Genomic DNA, 21,456 nt, shown 5'->3' with positions numbered 1-21,456 from the left:
TTCATAATGCAGTATAACCACTACAAATAAACTAAATAATCCGTAGCTCACTGCCAACAAAAGCCTCAAGTATTTAAAAGACATTACCAGCCAACTGTACAACCAAACCTTAATCCCCACAGCCAATAAAACTATGCAGATGCGACTGCCTAACTTCATGCTCCTTACATCCCCATTTTACCACCCAAATGAATGTAATAACCAGATGAAATCCCTTTAAAGTCAATGCAGTAAGAATCCTAACATCATCAACTATCCATTCTAACATCACATGCCTTAAGTGGTCTTCATGTCATTAAGCAATTAACCCATAACAGCAGCCTTATATACTTTTTTTTATTATATCAAAACCTACCAATTGAACCACCAGAACTCTAAGAAGCCCAATGTCACCCAAACAAAGCCATGGCAATGACATGCCGTCATGCCAAACCTCTATCTGCCCAACAGATACAGTAATCACCAACTTGAGTGAGTCTTATAGACTGATGTTTATGAAGCTTGAAATTGATGGTGTAATGATGAATGTTGTTAGTGCATATGCTCCACAAGTTGGGTGTGCGATGAATGGGAAAGAGAAATTTTGGAGTGAGTTGGATGAAATTGTGGTGAGTGTACCCAAGGGTGAGAGACTAGTGATTAGAGCGGACTTTATTGGGCATGTTGGTGAAGTGAACAGAGGAGATGAGGAAGTGATGGGTAGGTGTGGTGTTAAGGAGAGGAATGCAGAAAGTCAGATGATTGTGGATTTTTCGAAAAGGATGGACATGGCTGTGGTGAATACGTATTTTAATAAGAGGGAGGAGCATAGGGTGACGTACAAAAGTGGAGGAAGATGCACACAGGTGGATTATATCCTATGTAGGAGGGTCAGTCTGAAGGAGATTAGAGACTGTAAAGTGGTGGCAGGGGAAAGTGTAGTTAAGCAGCATAGAATGGTGGTTTGTAAGATGACGTTGGTGATCAAGAAGAGGAGGAAGAGTGTGAAAGCAGTGCCAAGGATTAAATGGTGGAAGTTAAAAAAGGGTGATTGTGAAGTGGAGTTTATGGAAGAGTTAAGACAGGCACTGGGAGGCAGTGGAGAGTTATCAAACAGCTGGGTAACTACAGCAGAAATAGTAAGGGAGACTGCTAGAACAGTGTTTTGTGTGACATCTGGACAGAGGAAGGAGGACAAGGAGACCTGGGGGTGGAATGAGGAATTACAGGAGAGTATACAGAGGAAGAGGCTGGTGAAGAAGAAGTAGAATTGTCAAAGAGATGAAGAAAGTAGACATGAGTATAAGGAGATGAGGCGCATGGCAAAGAGAGAGGTGGTGAAAGCTAAGGATAAGGCATATGGAGAGTTGTATGAGAGATTGGACACTAAAAAGGGGGAAAAGGACCTGTACCAATTGGCTAGACAGAGGGACAGAGCTGGGAAAGATGTGCAGCAAGTAAGGGTGATAAAGGATAGTGAGGGAAAGGTACTCACAAGAGAGGAGAGTGTGTTGAGTAGATGGAAAAAGTATTTTGAGAGGCTGATGAATAAAGAGAATGAGAGAGAGAGAGAAGGTTGGATGATGTGGGGATAGTGAATCAAGAAGTGAAACAGATTAGCAAGGAGGAATTAAGGACAGCTATGAAGAGGATGAAGAATGGAAAGGCTGTTGGCCCAGATGACATCCCAATGGAAGCATGGAGGTGCTTAGGAGAAATGGCAGTGGAATTTTAAACTAGATTGTTTAATGACATTTTGGAAAGTCAGAGGATGCCTAAGGAGTGGAGAAAAAGTGTTTTGTTACCTATCTTTAAGAATAAGGGTGATGTGCAGAGCTGCAGTAACTACAGAGGGATACAATTGATCAGTCACAGCTTGAAGTTATGGGAAAGAGTAGTAGAAAAATCCACCTTTATCAAACACAAAGCTTTCGGGTAAACACCCTTTGTCAATGATTAACACAAGGTTCATGTGTTAATCATTGTCAAAGGGTCTTTACCCGAAAGCTTTGTGTTTGATAAAGAGTAGTAGAAGCTAGGTTAAGAAGGGAGGTGATGATTAGTGATTAGCAGTGTAGTTTCATGCCAGGCAAGAGCACTACAGATGCAATGTTTGCTCTGAGAGTGTTATTGGAGAAATACAGAGAAGGTCAGAAGGAGTTGCATTGTGTCTTTGTAGACTTGGAGAAAGCATATGACAGGGTGCCTAGAGAAGAGTTGTGGTACTGTATGAGGAAGTCGGGAGTGGCAGAGAAGTATGTAAGAGTGGTACAGGATATGTACGAGGGTAGTGTGACAGTGGTGAGGACTGCAGTGGAAGTGACAGATCCATTTAAGGTGGAGGTGGGATTACATCAAGGGTCAGTTCTGAGTCCTTTCTTATTTGAAGTGGTGATGGACAGGTTGACAGATGAGATCAGACAGGAGGCCCCGTAGGCTATGATGTTTGCAGATGACATTGTGATCTGTAGTGAGAGTAGGAATCAGGTTGAGGAGACTCTGGAGAGGTGGAGATATGCTCTAGAGAGCAGAGAAATGAAGGTCACAGGGCTAAGACAGAATATATGTGTGTAAATGAGAGGGAGGGTAGAGGAATGGTGAGGATGCAGGGAGTAGAGTTGGTAAAGGTGGATGAATTTAAGTGCTTGGGATCAACAGTGCAGAGTAATGGTGAATGTGGAAGAGAGGTGAAGAAGAGAGTACAGGCATGGTGGAATGGGTGGAGAAGAGTGTCCGGAGTGATTTGTGACAGGCGGGTACCAGTAAGAGTGAAAGGGAAGGTCTACAAGAGGGTAGTGAGACCAGCTATGTTATATGGGTTGGAGACAGTGGCATTGACAAAAAGACAGGAATCAGATCTGGATGTGTCAGAGTTAAAGACGTTAAGATTTGCACTCGGTGTGACTAGGATGGATAGGATTAGGAATCAGTATATTAGAGGGTCAGCTCATGTTGGACAGTTTGGAGACAAAGCAAGAGAGACGAGATTGCATTGGTTTGGACATGTGCTGAGGAGGGATGATGGGTATATTGGGAAAAAGATGCTAAGGATGGAGCTGCCAGGTAAGAGGAAAAGAGGAAGGCCTAAGATAAGGTTTATGGACGTGGTGAGAGAGGACATGCAGGTGGTTGGTGTGACAGAGCAAGATGCAGAGAATAGGAAGAAATGGAAAGAGATGATCCGCTGTGGCAACCCCTAATGGGAAAAGCTGAAAGATGATGATGATGAGTGAATCAGTTGCCTAGTAATCCTACCTTCATACCCAATATTCTTATAAAGCAAGAAAACATTTGGAATCACAGACCACCCAACTACTAACTTCAAAGCATCCATGAAATGGCAATCCCACAACCTGTAGCCCACTGACCCTCCATTTATCAAATACAAACCTTTACAAACAACTTACTTTGACCATAGTTAATGTCTTAGTTTTCACACTATGAAACCTACTCTAACCCCTCCAGTATGTGAACCACTATACAAGATTTAGCAATTAACATAACCCTAACACCTATAGAACTGAAGTAGTAGCCGCCAACTCCTCCTGACCCACTGAAGTACCCCACCTTGTTGACAAGCCTGAACCATATCTGTCAACAAACCATCCCACCAATCTCCTACTCCCTTGCAGCTACGATACAATTTGACCCAGCTAGTAACAACCCTACCATATACATTACTTATAAAGCTGCCTCAGGCTCCTGCCACACTCATGTAATCTTCTAAACTAACCTGAGATGTTGCAGTTAAAAGTGCCAGTGACCCATATCACTGCTATAATATCCAAGTGAAACTGGACCCTACTTCTAAAAGTCAAACATATACCCACCACCTCCTATCAGCCCAAAGTGCAAGTCATCTGATGCAGTGGCTACTCACACTAAAGACCTTAACCTGGTATTTAACATTAGAAAATCTGCTTAAAGGACAGATTGTCTTTCAACAGATCCCACACTGACAACTGAATGCAAGTACATTACTTGCAACTAACTCCACCTTGACCAGCTGACTGCCTTACCACGTTCTCAAGCCAGCCAAATAAATAAATCCTCCCACTGAGCTCCCTCCCTCAGGCAGCTGCAACACAAGTTTAATCAATCTGACAATACCCTACCATAAGCCTCCCTTATGACAGATACCCCAAACTCGTGCAGTAAGCCTAACCACTGTCTAGCTTCAACCTTCTAATTGTGGCGCAACCAAACACAATTTGAACAACTGAATATGTAACTGGAAAATCACCCCAAAGGTCCCCCCATGTCCCCCTTAAACAAAAGGAACAGGTCTTGCACATGGAAGTAAGGGTAGTAACTTCCTGTGATGCTATGAGTGTTGTGACTCCACCCCAATTATAAAAACCCAAGAATCCCCCTAATAATCCCCAACCCTACTTTATTCTGCCCCAACATACCTCCTCCTCCCTTGCCCTCCACCACCCTGAACCACACACAACACTTCTTCTTCTTTTGGCTTTTCCCAGTTAGGGGTCACAACAGCGGATCATCTGTCTGCTCATGATTGGCAGCAGAGTTTTACAGTGTCGAGTTGCCAGCACAACCTTCCACAGAAGGCACACACACACACACACACACACACACACACACACACACACACACACACACACACACACACACACACACACACACACACACGCACTCACACCTAGGGCCAATTTGGAGTGTCCAATCCACCTACAGCATGTCTTTGGGATGTGGGAGGAAACTGGAGCACCCGGAGAAAACCCACATGACCACAGGGAGGACATGCAGACTCTGCACAGAAGGGACCCCAGCCGAGGATCGAACCGGAGAACCTCTTTCTGTGAGGTAGCAATGGTAACCACTGCACCACCATGGCCGCCCGAACCACACACAACACTGATGTGCCTTAATAAGCTTTCAATGAAATCAGATTACCTGTAACCTCTTGTGCACCACTCTAGCAACTGGAACTTCCACCCCTGCCAGTTCCATTTCCTTCGAAATGTACTTCTGTTTCTCCCTTTGCACTCCTCATGTGTGACCTCACTGCACACCCATCTAGTGACCGGGACATCCACTGGAACAACCTGCTTCCACTGTCTGCAACCTCACTGCATAACACTGCAGCAGCTGAAACACCCATCACAGCACCATAATCTGCAAAGAGAAAGACAAATGAAACTCCTCAGAAATGCATTAGTAAAGGTTCCACCTTTTAACCATTTGTTCCATATTATAGAGGCAAAACTCCTTATCAATGAAAAAAGAAACAGTCAGGGCAATGGAAATTTAAACCATCCCTACCTCTGCCAAAACAGCAGATCACAGAGCCTGTGACAGCCTTCTTGTTAAAGTAGAGGTGACTTACCTCACATAACATCCCATACCATTACCAGAAGTCCAACCCCATACCAATACCGCACTTCCAATGGTTGTCAGATGAAAATGAGATGTGTGAGCATATCAGCAGCACTCGCTGTCACAAAAAAACACCAACTTCCCCAACCACATAAATACTCCAGGCACACTGGTATAGTCACTGATATATCATCATCATGATCATCAGCCCCCTTTTTCCCATTTTTCTACATGGGGTCGGGGTATCGTGTTAACTGTCGACAACTTTCTCGATTCAGTGCCACACTCCTGCCTTCTTCAACACTCATGCCTGACTGTTGCAGATTTTCTTTCACACAGTCCATCCACCTCTTTGCTGGATGTCCTCGCTTCCACTTACCTTCTTCCTGTCTGTCCAAAATCTTTCTCACCAGATTGCCTTCTGCTTTTCTACACGTGTACCTAAACCACCGTAAACTGTTCTTTTTGATCTTTCCTGCAACTGGAGCTACTTTGGCTTCTGCTCTTATGTCATCATTTCTTCATCTGTCCCACAGTGTGCATCCTATCACCTTTCTCAGGCACTTCATTTCCATCACCTCTAGCTTCTTCAACTGTTCTGCCTTTACTCTTCAGGTTTCCGTACCATATGGTAGTACTGGTCACACCACTGTCTTGTACTCCTTACTTTTCAGCTTCTTTGGCATTCTTCTTTCATAGACTACACCTGATACTCTATGCCAGTTGGCTGCAGCCCCTCTGATTCTAGCTTTGACCTCTTCATTCAGACTACCCTTTTCCTCAACTACCCCTCTCAGATACTTGAAGCTGTTTACCTGTTCCACTATCTTCCCTTCAATCTCTATTCTCAGCTATTTCTGATTTCCCCAATTTGCTGCCATGATCACTGTCTTATCTGTGCTTAGTTTCATCCTGTGTGTCTTCAGAATTGAATTCCATACTCTTATCCTTTGCTGAAGTTCTAGCTCAGAGCCTGACAGTACTGCCACATCGTCTGCATACAGCAGCTTTGTTGATCCATCCCCTCCATCCTGTTTGCTAATGTAGTCCATCACCAGTATGAACAGCAGTGGGCTCAGACCTGAACCCTGATGTACACCCACTCCCAGTGGGAACCCCTCTGTGAGGCCAAACACTTTTCATACTTGAGTCATTGGGTCCTTGTACATGGCCTGCACTAATTCTACCAATGTTTCTGGGACTTCAAACCACCACAGTACTGCCCAAATCAGCTTTCTTGGGACCTTGTCATATATGCTTTCTCCAAGTCTAGGAATGCCCATTTGGGTTCTCTCCTCATCTCTAGCTTCTTCTCAAGTATTTGTCTCAATGCAAACACCGGGTCAGTTGTGTTGCATCCTGATCTGAATCCAAACTGCTCATCTCCCATCTTACATTCTACTACTCTGCATATCCATTTATCAATCACCCTCTCCAGAACTTTCATGCAATGTGATAGGAGTTTGATGCCTCTGTACTTCCCACAGTTGTGCATGTCCCCTTTCTTCTTGTACACTGGCATGGTATGCTTATTCTCCAGTCATCTGGGATACACCTTTCTCTCCACACTGCTGTTAGTACCCTCAGGAGCCATTTCTCCCATATCTCACCCAACATCTTTATCATATCTGCTGTGACCTCATCTGAGCCTGGTACTTTCCCTGACTTCATCTTCCTTAGTGCTGTTCTTACTTCTTCTAGGGTGGGCTCCTCTTCTTCTCTCATTGTAGCATGTATCTGAGGCAGTACATCTTCTGTGGGGTTTTCTTCATTCAGAAGCTCCTGGAAATACTCCTTCTATCTGCCTTTGATGTCCTCTGGACTGGTGAGCAGGTTGTTGCTATCATCCATTATGAAGGGTGTCTGACTATCTTCTTTATCTTTCTGTCTTTGCCTTGCAACCTCATATATTTTCTTTGTGCCCCTTACTGAGTCACTTTCCAGAAGTTGGTGCAGTGCCTCTGGTGCCCTATTCCTTACTACTGCAATTTCTTTCTTAGCTTCTTTGTTAGCCAACCAGTAGTCCTTCCTACCCTGGTCAGTCTTTTCAGTCTCCCACTTCTTCCTGCACTCCTTCTTTCTTTTGATTACTTCCTGAACTTCTGCATTCCAGCACCAGCTTTCCTTATGTACATTATTTCCATACCTAGCTCAGCCACATATCTTTTCTGTAGTCCTAACACATGCTGTTTTTAGGTGTGGCCATTCTTCTTCAACTCCACCAATTTCCTCCTCTTCTTGGTGTGCTAGAGCCCTGAGTAATTCACTGAACTGCTGTACTTTCTCTCCTGTCAACTTCCAGGTCTTCAGCGTGGTCTCTGTTGACCTAAGAGCCTTCTCTGACCACTGCTTGCAGCTGACTGTGTCAATTAGTGGTTTATGCTGTGGGCCGGCTGTTTCACTGGAGATGACTTTGCAATCATGGATTCTACCCTGGTGCCTTTTCCTTACTAGGAGGAAGTCTACCTGAGTTGCATGTTGACTACTCTTGTATGTGATCTTGTGACTGTCTCTCTTTCTGAACCATGTGTTTGCTACTATCAAGCCATTTGCCAGACAGAAGTCTAGAATGGCTTCTCCTTCTTTATTCCTGTTGACCCACCCATGTGGGCCAGGCAGTCCTCATAGCCTGTTCTGTCTGTCTCGATATGCGCATTCAAGTCACCCATTATCAACACCAATTCATGTTGGCCTGCTTTATCTAGTAGGTCCTGCAACTGCTGTCTGAATGCACTCTTTTCCTCACTATCACAACCCTGCTGTGAAGCATAGGCTGAGATTATGAATGTTGCCCTCTCATTACACTGGAGTCTGACTGCCATGAGTCTGTCATTAATTCTGATGATATCCCTTACTACCTTCTGAAGCCTCTCTCTCACCACAGTTCCTACACCATTTCTAGCCTGCCCTCCACCTGAGTAGTAGACTCTGGATCCCAAGCCAAGTGGCTTTGCTGCACTGCCCTTCCATCTCTTGGATACATAGGATGACCAGCCTCCTCCGTAGCAATTATCAGGTCATGTTTGGCAGTTTGGTTGGTTTTACATCCAGCTTTTGGTCAACAGAGCTATCCCAGGTAACCCAGGATGGGCAACTAGACACCAGCCAGCCAGTAGCTTATTGACCCAGGGCTGCTGGGCTTTATGGCGGGGCCACATATACCCCTCTAACCATTAGCATGGGTCCCTGGCATGGGTCAGAGTAGACTGGGTCCTCAACCCCCTTATCACCATTATCTACCCATGCCCATTTTTGGTGTTGAGTGGCTTGCCCTGCCACAGCACACAGTCTGTGATCCATGTTCTCCTATCTTGTGGATACTGTGCACCACAGGAGATACCCAAAGCTGTTGGTCTGTACAACTTTTCCCCCTATAGGGCACCATGTAGAGTCTGTGCTGCTGCCCACAGCTCCATTCATTGGTGAGTTTGAGATGGAAACACTCAGCATGTTTTTCAGACATGGGATAAAGCCCATGGAGACAAAGGGAAAGCACGCAAACTCTAAACAGGCATTGGTCGGAGGACAGGATTGAACCTTGTACCATGTGTATGGGAGGCAAAGACCTTAACCACTAAGACATCTGGTATCTAATTATCACGGAAATATATAGTCACTAAAACTGCAACTCCCACCACCCAGAAACTGCCTGCCCCTCCTACTTCCGACCTATGAAACCCCAACTTTAAGAGCAGTAATAGAGAGAAAAGCTGCCGTGCTCTCCTGCAAATGCTTGCCTGCCTCTCAACCTCTCAGAGATATTACAGACTCCCCGCACACGTCAAACAAAGCAAGCCGTTGCTGTCTTAGAAAGCAACTTGAGCAAACCCTGCAACCCCATGAACCTCCAAAGGGTCCACAGTCTGCAAATTACACACCAGCCACCATCCCAAACTGCAGCTCTCAGTGATCAGTCACCAACCAACCTGACAGCCAGTTCCACAACATAGACCAGCACATAACACTTAATTCCGGAAATAGTGTGAAAATGTGAGCACTTGTAAAAACAAAACAATTGAGAAGGAGGCCACCCCTCATGCCATGGTTAATGCTACACCACACTGGCGCAATGGCCATCTGTCAATAAAACAGCTCACAGCCTACCACAAGCCCCTTGCATCTTCTTGCACACTGAAAACCTGAAGGCTGTGCAAAACAATAGCCCAAGGTGGGACAAAGTCCCCTCACCAACGAACACTCTCCCTGCCAGCAAGTCTAGCAGCAGTCATCAACACCCTAACTACATCCCAAGTCCATCCCTTACCCTTTTTTTATTTTTATTGTTTTTATTTTTATTTTTTTTTTTTTAAAACCATGGGGCTCAGCGAATGAAGCTGTCTCAGTTAGAAACAGACCTCACCCCCCCCCCCCCGAGTGACTTCCTGAACAATGTCTGCCAGGGCCACAAATGAGGCCAAGCAATATAGCCAAATCAACATGAAGCAATCACATACAACTCAATCATTTAAAGCATAAAACCCGGCCCAAGCATTAAATCAAAGAGGGGCAAAAGCCCAAATCTAGGGACAATTTCACATACTGCTCACACAAACTTAGAGAGCTGACAAAACAAGTCTCCCCTCAGCCTGAACATCCCGACGGGTATGAAGCCCAAAACTCGAATCCTTTCAACTCAAAATGCCTGCCGCACTTAATACCTCACTCCTCAATCACTCGCCCCCAACTTGCAAACCATACATTTTTTTTTTTTTTTTTTTGTTAGGAGCATCTCATCCTCATGATGACACAGCTCTATATGCATAAAAAACACCAACACCTAAAGCCAGCCTCCAGCATCCTACAACCAACAAAGATGCCAACAGCCCACACCATCCAGCAAATGCAATCCATGGAAAATAGACCAAAACTGTGAAGTAAAAACCGGCCCTCTCACGAAAGCATGCACCACCAAAAGTGCACACTCACCAATGGACTACCTTTTCTCTCTTTTTTTTTTTTTTTTTTTTTGAGCAATCCCCAGGAGTCCACAAGAGGCACCCCGACCCTTTCAACCCACTACCCACATCCATACCTGCCAACAGCAACCTCAAACAAAAAACAAACACAGAAGGCCAAAGGCACAGAAATCAACACCCCAGTTTCAATTACTGCTGTTCCAAAATTGGAAGGTGAACAGCACTAACGACCCTGCGATAGCATGTGCCTCTAGAAGGATAGGAATTCAAACTCACAGGACAGCAACAAGACAACAAATATGCCACCTGTTATACCACTGTGACTGCCATCTTCAAAGACCAGCACCACAATGGACAAAGCCACAAGCAATGGGAAAAAGGGGGCCCCACAAAGAGCAACACAAACATCGTCCACATAAAATCAAGTGGAAGGAGTCATGGGCACCGCCCCAGCAAGGATTTCCCATGAAACACAAATTGCGAGTCTCCAATCTCTGTCACTGTCCATGACCCCCACCCTCAAGAGCTGCGAACAAACCATCAGAAAACCCCAAACAAGGAAGGAAAAAAAACGATACGAACACTCAGATATGCCATGAAAATACAACAGACTCTTTTTTTTTTCTTCCACTTCAGTACAGTAATACAGTATTTCTTTTTTTTTTTTTTTTTTTTTTTTTTTTTTTAATGTGGCAATACTGCATCAACCCATGAACCATAACCCCCAACAGCTAGGCACCATGTGCCACACCAGACCATCACTTGCACACAACCCCACCTACCTTTGATCTCTCCATTGATGGTGAAACAAGCACATGCAGCTCAACCTTACCAGCTGCAAAACAGCAAGGCACTCATCGTAATGCCATCCACAAAAGAGCGACAAAGGGCCCAAAACAGGAGCAACCAAACAACACTGATACCACAGCATAAAGATTATAGAGCAGATTGTTTTGCATTAGCATGAATTTTCTGATGGGTATTAAGTCCACAAGCAAATATTGGTCACTATTTTCTAACTTAATTTCTAATGATTTGCCACTGTGTTCAAAAACACTATTTTATGAATGCGGACCAAAAGTGAGGCAAAACTCGGTGCTCTTAATGACAACCCGCTCGTTGAACTGCTTCAACTGCACATGAGCAGCAATAACCATTCCTAATATTGCTACAGTAGTGCTACTTGGCCTGCGAAAGGCTGCTCTACCTTCTACTCTGGCTAATTGCTCAAACAACTCAAAACCAACAGGGAGGAACCGGAGCCTTAAAATTTTGTTTTAACCACTGCCCTACATAATACTGAGAGCATGTAACAGAATACACTACCTCAATGACCAATAGCCAGCTGAACATCAGTGCTAATTAAGGATTAAACAACCTTATTATACCATGACCCCCCATTATTATTCCAAAACGTGCAGGCTGATTGGCCAGCGTGCCCGTTGTAAATCGAGTTATACTAATGGAAAAGGGTCCGGTCACCCGGACTTTTTTCCATTAGTATAACTCGTTTTTTAAACACTGTCTTGCTATGTTAAATGGGTTTAACATAGCGAGACAGCTTTAAAATAAGCAACGGAGATCTCCGTTGCTTATTTTAAAGCTGTCTCGCTATGTTAAACCCATTTAACATAGCAAGACAGTGTTTTAAAAAAAAGCAACGGAGAAAGCAAGATCTCCGCTGCTTTTTTTTAGTGTTTCACTATGTTAAATGAGTTCAACATAGTGAGATAGTTCTAAAATAAGCAATGGACATCTCCATTGCTTATTTTAAAGCTGTCTCGCTATGTTAAACCCATTTAACATAGAGAAACACTAAAAAAAAAGCAACGGAGATCTTGCTTTTTCCGTTGCTTTTGCCCACAGCTCTGATGTACTGCGCACATCAGAATTGCCGCGGATGCCAGACATCTGCGGAAGGGCAGCAAACAGGCATTATACTATGCCATTATTTAAGAAAAGTAATAGTTTCTTTTCTTAAATAATGTCATGGTATAATAGCAATAACCACTTCTGGTGGGTAATGCTGTATTTACCCACGGTTGGCTTTGTTTGGTCCCTCGGGCTTCGCCCTCGGGACCAAACCACGCCAACGTGGGTAAATCCAGCATTACCCACACCCAGGCATGGGTTATTGCTATAATAAAAACCCGGTGCGGAATAGTCATATTTAAAAGTTAAGTTGTGTCCTTTGTCTTTACGCAACCTAACTGCCTCCCAACCCCAGCAACCCAGTCAAAACCACCCAAAAACAACATTCATCCTGTAGCAAAAAACAAAAAAATATATATGTTTAACACAAATATTACCCACCTCCTCTCTATATACCACTAGTAACCCAAGGCCTACCTCTCTATCACCATACTCACAGGTCGTCCTGGACGTAAGCTTGCCATATAGCAAGTTCACGCCAAAATGTGATTCCTTCCCAGTTTCACTTTCATAAATCCCTCAACCTCCTCCCTAACCATACCTCATTTCCTCCAAGTCATCCTTTCCTTATTAACCCTTACCTCCCCCCACTCTCTTTAATCCTACTAATATATTTAACTAATCCCACTCTGAAGATGTCCCAGGACAAATTGGTTTGTTACCAAACCTCATTTATAAGTCATTGGAAGGCAAGTTATTGGTCTATAGTTTTTAGGATAGCCTTCAGGTTCACTCTGAAGTAGGGATATTGTTTTTCCTGTCATTAACCAGATTGGTGTCTGTTCAGGCTGCACGCATAAATAGTTCTTACATATGGCTAAATCTTCATGTAAACATGTTAATATTTCTAGCCAGAAGTTAGGTACTGCATCTAGGGCTGTAGTTTTTGAATTAGGAGCTTTTTGTTAACTTTATTTCAATCTCTCTGGCTATTATTTCATCCTATTTCATATATTCTGTACATTTGAACTTCCATTCTTTCTTTTTTTCATCTATCCATTCAGCATCTTTATGTTCCACAGGATCTTCATAGATATTTCTTTTTTTGGTGGTGTTTCAATTTCTTTTGCCTTGTTCCCCAATTCTCTATAAAGGTTTTTTGGTCAGCAAGAAAATTCTTATTTTGTACTTTTCCTTTATATTTATCTGCATATTTACTATGTGTTTCTACCTGCACTGATAATTTTAGTTTATTATTTGTGATAGTGCACAATAGATCCTGATCTGATACTGTGCATTGCTTTTATCACGTCTTTCTGAATATTTTGTTGACCTGTTCCCTCTTCCGTACTCTTCTAACAGTGACACTTCTTGTCTTAATTGCTTTATAGTTTTCTCCGCCCGATACTTCCCGGATGGCATTTGATTTTTCCCTTCTTTTCCCTTACTGCCCTGTGGTATTGTAGTAAGACTTTATCTGTTATTAATTTAGCTTCACTTTAATATATCCTATTTACTTCTATTATATTGTATGCATTTCTATGAACAGTCCTAATTACTCTCTCAGATCATTGTCTTGTAAACTGAGGGCACATTAATTGTTCTCAATTTCCTGTGGACTTTCTACAGAAAGTTCTAGAGCATCTTCCTATGCCACATTCTCTTCAGTTTCATCCGGTGTCATCTGTTGCTCTTTCATATGGGAACTCAAAGGCCTCTCACCCCACAGGGTTGACCATATCAGAGTTGTTACAATTTCCTTTTCCTTTCCTTGCTGTACAACTCCAACTGAGCTTTTGTACTGGCTTCCTATGGAAGGCTCCAAAGTATCTTCATATAGCAACTCCTCAGATGTTTCCTGCCCCACTAGTTTCTCCTTAATTTGGGGATCCATTTCTCTATCCTGTTGTGATGTTATCAGAGTTAGATTTTCTAGACTAAGCCTTCACTTCTCAGGTAATCCACACTCCGTCACTAATCCTCTTTTCTACTTTTCCTCTTTTTTTTTATTTTTGCATTTAAAATGTTCCATATCTGGATGACTTTGCCTGTATTTCTCTTCTAATATCATTGGTACTGCTCTTTTGTATAGTTTTGCCTTCTCCTTTGCATAAATATTGCACCATATTAAATATCTTTTTCTTTTCCATGTCCATATATTTTGCCTTCTCCTTTGCATAAATAATGCACCATATTAAATATCTTTTTCTTTCCCATGTCCATATGTTTTCTTCAGATATCTCTTGCTCATTTTGTTTCTCCTGCCTTGTGGATGTGATGTTTCATCATGCTGTGATATCAGCTGTGTTAGACTTTCTACACTAAATCCTTCATCTTGCAGATATTCCATAACTTCGGCTTCTATTCTTTTAACTTCTGCTTTCTTAATCTCCTGTTCTGTGTTCCCTCATTGTGATCTTATTCTTTATATTGTAAAATTTTACATGTCTTGATGCCTTTACCTGTATTTCTCTTGAATATTTTTGGGGCTACTTTTTTGTATTAGTTAATATGGCTATCTCCTTTGCATGAATAGTGCATCATATAAGGGCTCTCTGTCTTTCCCATGTTCATATTTCATTTTTATACCTTTCAAAAATCTCTAAATTTTTTTTTTTTTTTTTTTTTTTATTTTTGCACTTCCTCTGATACTTTTTTTTCCAAATGGCCAAGGTTTCTTGGTCTATATAATGTTTTTCATTAATCTACTGTATTAATAAACACATATTTTTATTTGAAGTGTCTGTCAGTTTTCCTTGTGCAAGCATTTTTCTTTCCTCTAAATTCTCTCTTAATCTTGTTGTATATCTTCTTTCTGGAAATTATGGGCTTCTTTCATAATGCTAACAAAATATAATTTCTTTTTTATCCTCAATAGTCTACTCTATCATCTTTATAGCTCTTTTTTGGCCTATCGGTTTGTGTGATTTTTATGGACGAATATTTCCTTCCATAATAGAGGGACATCATCCCGTGAGCCCGGCTTAGCTTCATTTAAGAATGTTTCCATGTTTTGAGGATTCTACACTGTAATGTTTTCCAGTCCTGGCACTAGTGTGCCTAACAGGATTGGGCACATTTTAATCCTGGGTCTTGTAACTCAGTTATCTTTTTTATACTTACCTACATCTGTCCACGATATATACTATATAAAATACAATCTATATATCAATGTCATCTTGATGAGATTTTGTGAAAAGCAAGGTCCACTTCATGAATGTACTCACTTGATAATGAATTCAATTCCAGCAATACTACTCTTCTTTGTTGCTGATTTATCATCTCTCCATTCGACCTCCCTTAAATTTGCTGGCTTTCTCGATATGTCTATTATTGTTCACAGTAAGAATGACCACTCACTTAGCATACAGAAGCTGGTACTATAACCAACATTAAAGAAACATGAGAAGATGTACAGATATATCCTATCGTGAGTGAAAGACTGGAATAATATTGATTCAACAACGTTAGTAAGGAAATTATTCACAGAGTATATTCAAGAGCAACAATTGCTTCAGATTGTACAAAAACCTACCAGGAATTGGAACATACTAGATATTGTTTGTGTTCCCAAAAAAGTTACTGTAACTTCAAGTCAAGTTTTACCACCATTGATGTGCAGTGATCATCGGGTTATAAAGGTTAATTTGTCGGTAGACAATTCTGCCAAACTAAAATCTAAACCAATGCACAGCAGGTTAATTACAGATTATATGGAAGCAAAACAGTCACTATGTAAAACTAACCAGAGTGAGATGTTCAGTGGAAAAACTGCAGATAGAATGTGGAAAGTTTTGAAAGAGAAATTGTTTTAGTGTAAAAAGTAAAAAAAAATGTTTAACATCAGGATCTAGGCATAAAACATCAGGGGTTTATATTTCTGTAAGAACAAGATATCTGATTAAGGTTAGAGACAAAAAAATATAAAAAATGGAAGAGAGGTCGAACTACAACTTTGAAAACTGAAATAAACACGCAGGACAAACAGATTAAGCATAGTGTGAGACATGATGAAGAAAAAATTGAAGAACATTTATATAAAGATATTGAGCATAATAGGAAACTTTTTTTTAGATACATAAGATGTGGAAGGAGTAAAAATGTACGAATTGATAAACTGTGTGCAGATTCTAAAATCTACAAAAACATGCATCTGGAGCATTTCTCCCCAGGCCTCTGCTGAAAATTGGCTTTGTTCCAAGTCAGACATTCCCAGTTAACAAATAATAAATAAATAAATAAATAAATGAATGAATAAAATGTATTCTTAGACACTACAGATTATAGCTATATTTACAAAATCTTATGCAAAGCAGTTTGGCTCCATAAAAGGGGTGATAAGTTGTCCTAGTGACATCCAGGTAACCTCAGATACTGGAATCAAATTAGATTATATCAAAAAAAGAACTGCACAAACTGGATCCAACCAAAGCACAGGGAGGACATGGAATTATTAACAATGACCTGAGAATACTTCAGCAAAAACTTACACTACCATTATGTCTATTATTTACTAGGTCATATAAATATGGGGAGATTCCTCAAGATTGAAGACCTGTCTTTAAGGAAAAGGGAAGTAGGACAAACCCAGAATCATATAGACCATTAAGTCTACGTTCATGTTGTGGAAAATAAAAGGAGAACATAAGATTGGATAAGTTATTGTCAGAAGTGGATAGGTTGAGACTAGAAACCATATATCAGCATGCATATGCTGAAAAATAGATCTATTACCACCAGTAACATTATGTTCCATAACAATATAATAACAGCTATGAATGAAAAATTATGCTGTGATGTAATTTATATAGACTTAACTTCAGCATTTGACAGGGTCATACACAAAATACTGATCAATAAATTAGTACAACTATTTATTGATATACTCTTGATAAGATGGATAGCTGCATGGCTTACAAATAGGACATGGCAAGTATCAAACAGTAACTGGACAGGTGAAATCCTTGGTTACAGTCAGGTGTCCCACAGGGCTTAGTCATAGGCGTTTACTTGTTTAGATTGTATCTTTCAGACCTAACGTTTTTATCTGAGGTGTTCTACAGTCTATATGCAGATGACCTGAAATTAGGTAAACTGATTACAAGTGTTACAGATAAGGCATGTCTGCAAAATAACTTGACTAAACTGACAATTTGGGCACAGGAGAATAATATGCTGATAAATACATCAAAACCTAAGCATATGAGATTTGGGAGACATAAACTGAAAGGTGAATATTTAATACACACACAGTGATTAAAACTGTAGACTCATTTAAGGACCTGGGTATAAGGGTAGATTCAGCTATGAGTTTTTTCTAATCATATCAACCAATTGGTTAATGATAGTTATAGAACTACAGGTTGTATAAAATGGTTTATAAAGTCTAGGAAATTAAAAAAATATGAAGTCATTGTTTGTTGGTTTCATTAGACCCAGACTTATGGAATAACAACATGGAAACCATATAAGAAGGCAAGCATGAGTAAACTGGAAAGAGTACAGCAGAAATATACCAAGGGCATTCATGAATGTGAAAATCTAAGTTATTATGAAAGACTAAAATATCTGAACTTGTACAGTGTCTCTTAAAGATATCTATGAGGAGATCCTTTTCGGGTATATAGGGCATTTAGGGACAACTACGTCTGGGAATGTTTGGGGTTATCATAAAGTACTAGAGAATCATCAGACGACCTGTGTAAAACATTCTGTAGGAATGAGAAGTGTACTAACTGGTTCTCTGACAGAGTAGCTGATGCATCGAACAGACTACCAAATTACATTAAAATAAGCACTAGTTTAGATATTTTTAAGAAATGCCTGGACACATTATGGGAACAAGTGTTTTGGTATATTGGCAAGCTAGAAGGGCATTTATGCCCATGCCTGAAATATTTGTATGTAAAGAAGATTCCCATCTTGTTCTGGTCTTTGTTTATCAAGAAAGTTGTTAATAAGGTTACATCTTGGCGATATCAGTGGTACAGCTGCTAGTATACTTAGCTTTGGTGCAGAAGGCTCTGAGTTCGATTCCCACAGCAGGTCAATTGATTATTGATACTGTGCATAGGAAAGGTGTTGTACTCCTAAGTGCATTGTTCTTTGGATGAGATGCTAATCTGAAACCTTATCTACTCGAGTTGGTGGTAGCTCAAGTGGATATAAATGATTGCATGCATATAGGTAAGAGGAGGGAAGTTCCCCTGATTCCCTGGTCATAGTATAGATACTACTTCTGGTCTCCCCCGTAAAGAGGCTACTAACTCAATAGGATTAACTCAGTCTATAAAGGAAAAATACAACTTCTTCTGTTGTTTGCCCTGCTTAAGGAAGGATTAGGCTTAGCTTGAGTCCTGACTTCATGCCTACTTAAAATAGGAATCATTCATATTATTTTGACATCTGATGTTAGGGTTCAGAAGTTCACTGTAGCACACATCTTCTACTGCAACATGTTATCAGCCTTTAAAGAGACTTATAATTCTGTTCTACTGCTTATGCTGTCCATTTCATATGAATTTCAGTGTGTGCATATGTGTGTGTGTGTGTGTGTGTGTGTGTGTGTGTGTGTTCCTGAGTCTCTGTGTAGTTTTTAATTCATTAGCATTCATTTCATCTGAGTAATTTCAAGACTAAAACAAGTTGACAGAACATTGTAAAAATGAGAAATTCATTGTGAAGCTTTTGTGAAAGTGTATGTGTTTAGCAGATAAAGATGGTGATTTGTATAAAATTTGAGCTAAAACTAAAAAAGGAATACAACAGATTCAAATATATATTTCAGTCCTTACTAACTGCTATTTTTCACTTTAATATTTTCTTTACTTTTTAGATTTTTTATTATTGCTCAGAAAAGTTCCAGTTTACTGTAGCCCAAACCAATTCGCTATAAAACTAACGTCATGCTTGGGCCGAGGTATGTCAGCATCGAATATTCTTCTTCCAGATGAAAACACTGTAGACAATCAATGTTTTAGCCGCAGTGAACCAGCAAATTTTTCTGTTGCTGAATTTGACTTTAATTTTAGTTCTACAACAACCAACTGTCAAGCAACAATTTTAGTAAGTACAATATTAAATTACTTTAAATGCCTGCAATATGATATACGCTATTAATGAATTTTAAAGAAAAAATGTTGTAAATATTTTTTTCTGCCCCTCTCTCTCTTAGTGTCTCTGATTTGTAACATGCATGTGTTGCATACCATTCACTGGAACATTTATCCACTTTATTTTAAAGATAACTTCTAGATTTGGGATTGCAGAAACCAATGCAGATGTCAGGCCTATACCCATATCTTAGGGATTATGTCATCAGTAAGTAACAAGTACATTTAGACTTTCCTCATCAGGTGTTTGGAGGGAATTACATTGCATTTAGTTTTTTGACAAATTACAAATGCATTACATCCTTAGTCCTAGATGCTGCTATGCATTACTAGAAATCATAATGCATTCATTAGGATTTCTTAATGTGTGCATAAGTCCGTATATGTCTATGATATGTGAAAGCTACTATCAGCTTAATTTTCCATTTATTTACCTTAGCCCTTATGCGCATTTTTCCATTAACATTTTGATGGTGATAACTTCAAAACAAGGCTAACACAAACCACTGACTGCCTTTGGATATCAAGTATACTTGTTTATAAAAGCTGTGCCACCAAAATGGTTTAACATATTCTCAGCAAATGCCAAAGAATTGTACTGGAACAGAATCATATTCATTTTCCTTGCATTGTGCTATTGGCTTCAAACAAAAAGAGCAGTTGTATATTATAATTTAAGGAAAAGTCACTGCTGATGTCAGTTAAAGACAGTGCATTTAAAACAGTGTACAGTCTAACACGTATAGAATTACAAAATATTTTAGACCTGAAGATACAATGACATTACACATTTATATTTGCCATTTATTTTATGGTGCAACATATTTGTCATTTATTTTATGGTGCAACTCAGAACAGAACTGATATTTGTGCTGTTATTTTAAAATAAAGCATTGCAAGTGCTGCAATTACTAGTTTGTGATTGGCATACTGGCATTATTCTGACACTGTGCCAGCTTGTTAATATCTTTCTATTACTTCCAGATTCCATTATAACATTTGTAAGACAATACGTGTGTGCACAGATTTATATAACAGACTAGCAAAGCTGGACATCTACTGAAAATGGGCTACTACCCAGTTGGACTTTCCAGTAATCAAATGCTAGTAAATATATAAACAAAAATGGGAAGGTTTAATCAAAGAAAACTGTTGAAATAGTCAAAAGGAAACCCATAAATGATACCCAATGTCAAGAAAAACAAAGTACTTGATTTACTGCAGCAAAAGTACAGGAAGCGCTTTTGTCTTCAAAATGCTACAGGTGTTATCAAATTGGTGGATGATTAATACCAAGTGTATAAATAGCTATAGAAAAATGTTGCATACTTTAATAAACCAATCATTATTTCAAAGAAATTGGGCAGGATTCACGAAGGCTTGCACGGAGTCTAAGAGTAGTGTAAGACTCCATGCAGCCCTCGCGATCCAGGAACAGCCCGAAATTCCGTGTAAAAGACCAACTAAAATGTCTCTTACACAGAGTGGGCGTGGATATGCTAATCACCTCACTTGCAGCTGAAAGGCATGCAAATGAGGTAGATTAGCGATCCACAAAGCCCAAACCAGCCCGTGTAAGAGCCGTTTTAGCTGCAAAAATGTACTCAGTTGACAACTGAGTACGTTTCTGCAAACAACACAATGGAGCCATGTCAGCTCCAAATAAAGGGTGCATATGTGTCAGGCAGCATGCCAATGGCCAAATATGTGGCCATTGGCATGGTACCCCAATGCAAAATTGAGAAATGTTTAAATGCAGCGCAGCCCCGCGCAAATGGGCTGAGCTATAGAAAACATAAAAATTAAGGTTATAAACCCACAAATGTGGGTTTTATGCAATATATGGATCTACAATGCAGGGACCAGCAGACCAGAAACAACATGGCCACCGTTTAGTGGTTGCTAAGGGGGGAAGCTGAGTCTAAGACATGTAATTAAGCATTAGTAGGCAATCTGATGTAAATGAGTGTTAGGATACTGAATCCCACTGTCACATAGCAAATGAGCACATTCTGAGTAGTGTAAGAGTTACATAAGGGGGAGGAACAGAGTAGGAGATAGGTGACATCACAGGTGGGGAATGGCAGAAAGAAATGCAGTTCATTGGAGGTCAGTGTTACATGACAGATGTCAGACACATATCATGGAAAGAGGAGTGCCACAAGATAAGCATGGGAAAGTCAAGAAATGGAAGGTGTACACTGTTGCTTACACCGAAGTTTCTTGCTGGGCGTGCA

The 21,456-nt window shown here is 40.6% G+C and overlaps 1 protein-coding gene across 1 annotated transcript in view; it reads left to right on the top strand.

Annotated features, from left to right (window-relative positions):
• The window catches only part of LOC122814049 (pancreatic secretory granule membrane major glycoprotein GP2-like), a 217,973-nt gene that overhangs the window by 43,610 nt on the left and 152,907 nt on the right, over nucleotides 1-21,456 (top strand). Inside the window, exon 4 of the mRNA XM_044086655.1 lies at nucleotides 18,943-19,172. Coding sequence (XP_043942590.1) covers nucleotides 18,943-19,172 — 230 coding nt within the window. The remainder of the gene's footprint in view (nucleotides 1-18,942; nucleotides 19,173-21,456) is intronic.

This window comes from Protopterus annectens, chromosome 1.part1 (genome assembly GCF_019279795.1).
Source record: "Protopterus annectens isolate FY-2018-M chromosome 1.part1, PAN1.0, whole genome shotgun sequence".
NCBI classification, from domain to species: Eukaryota; Metazoa; Chordata; order Ceratodontiformes; family Protopteridae; genus Protopterus; species Protopterus annectens.
This window is presented reverse-complemented; position numbering and strand designations above follow the sequence as displayed.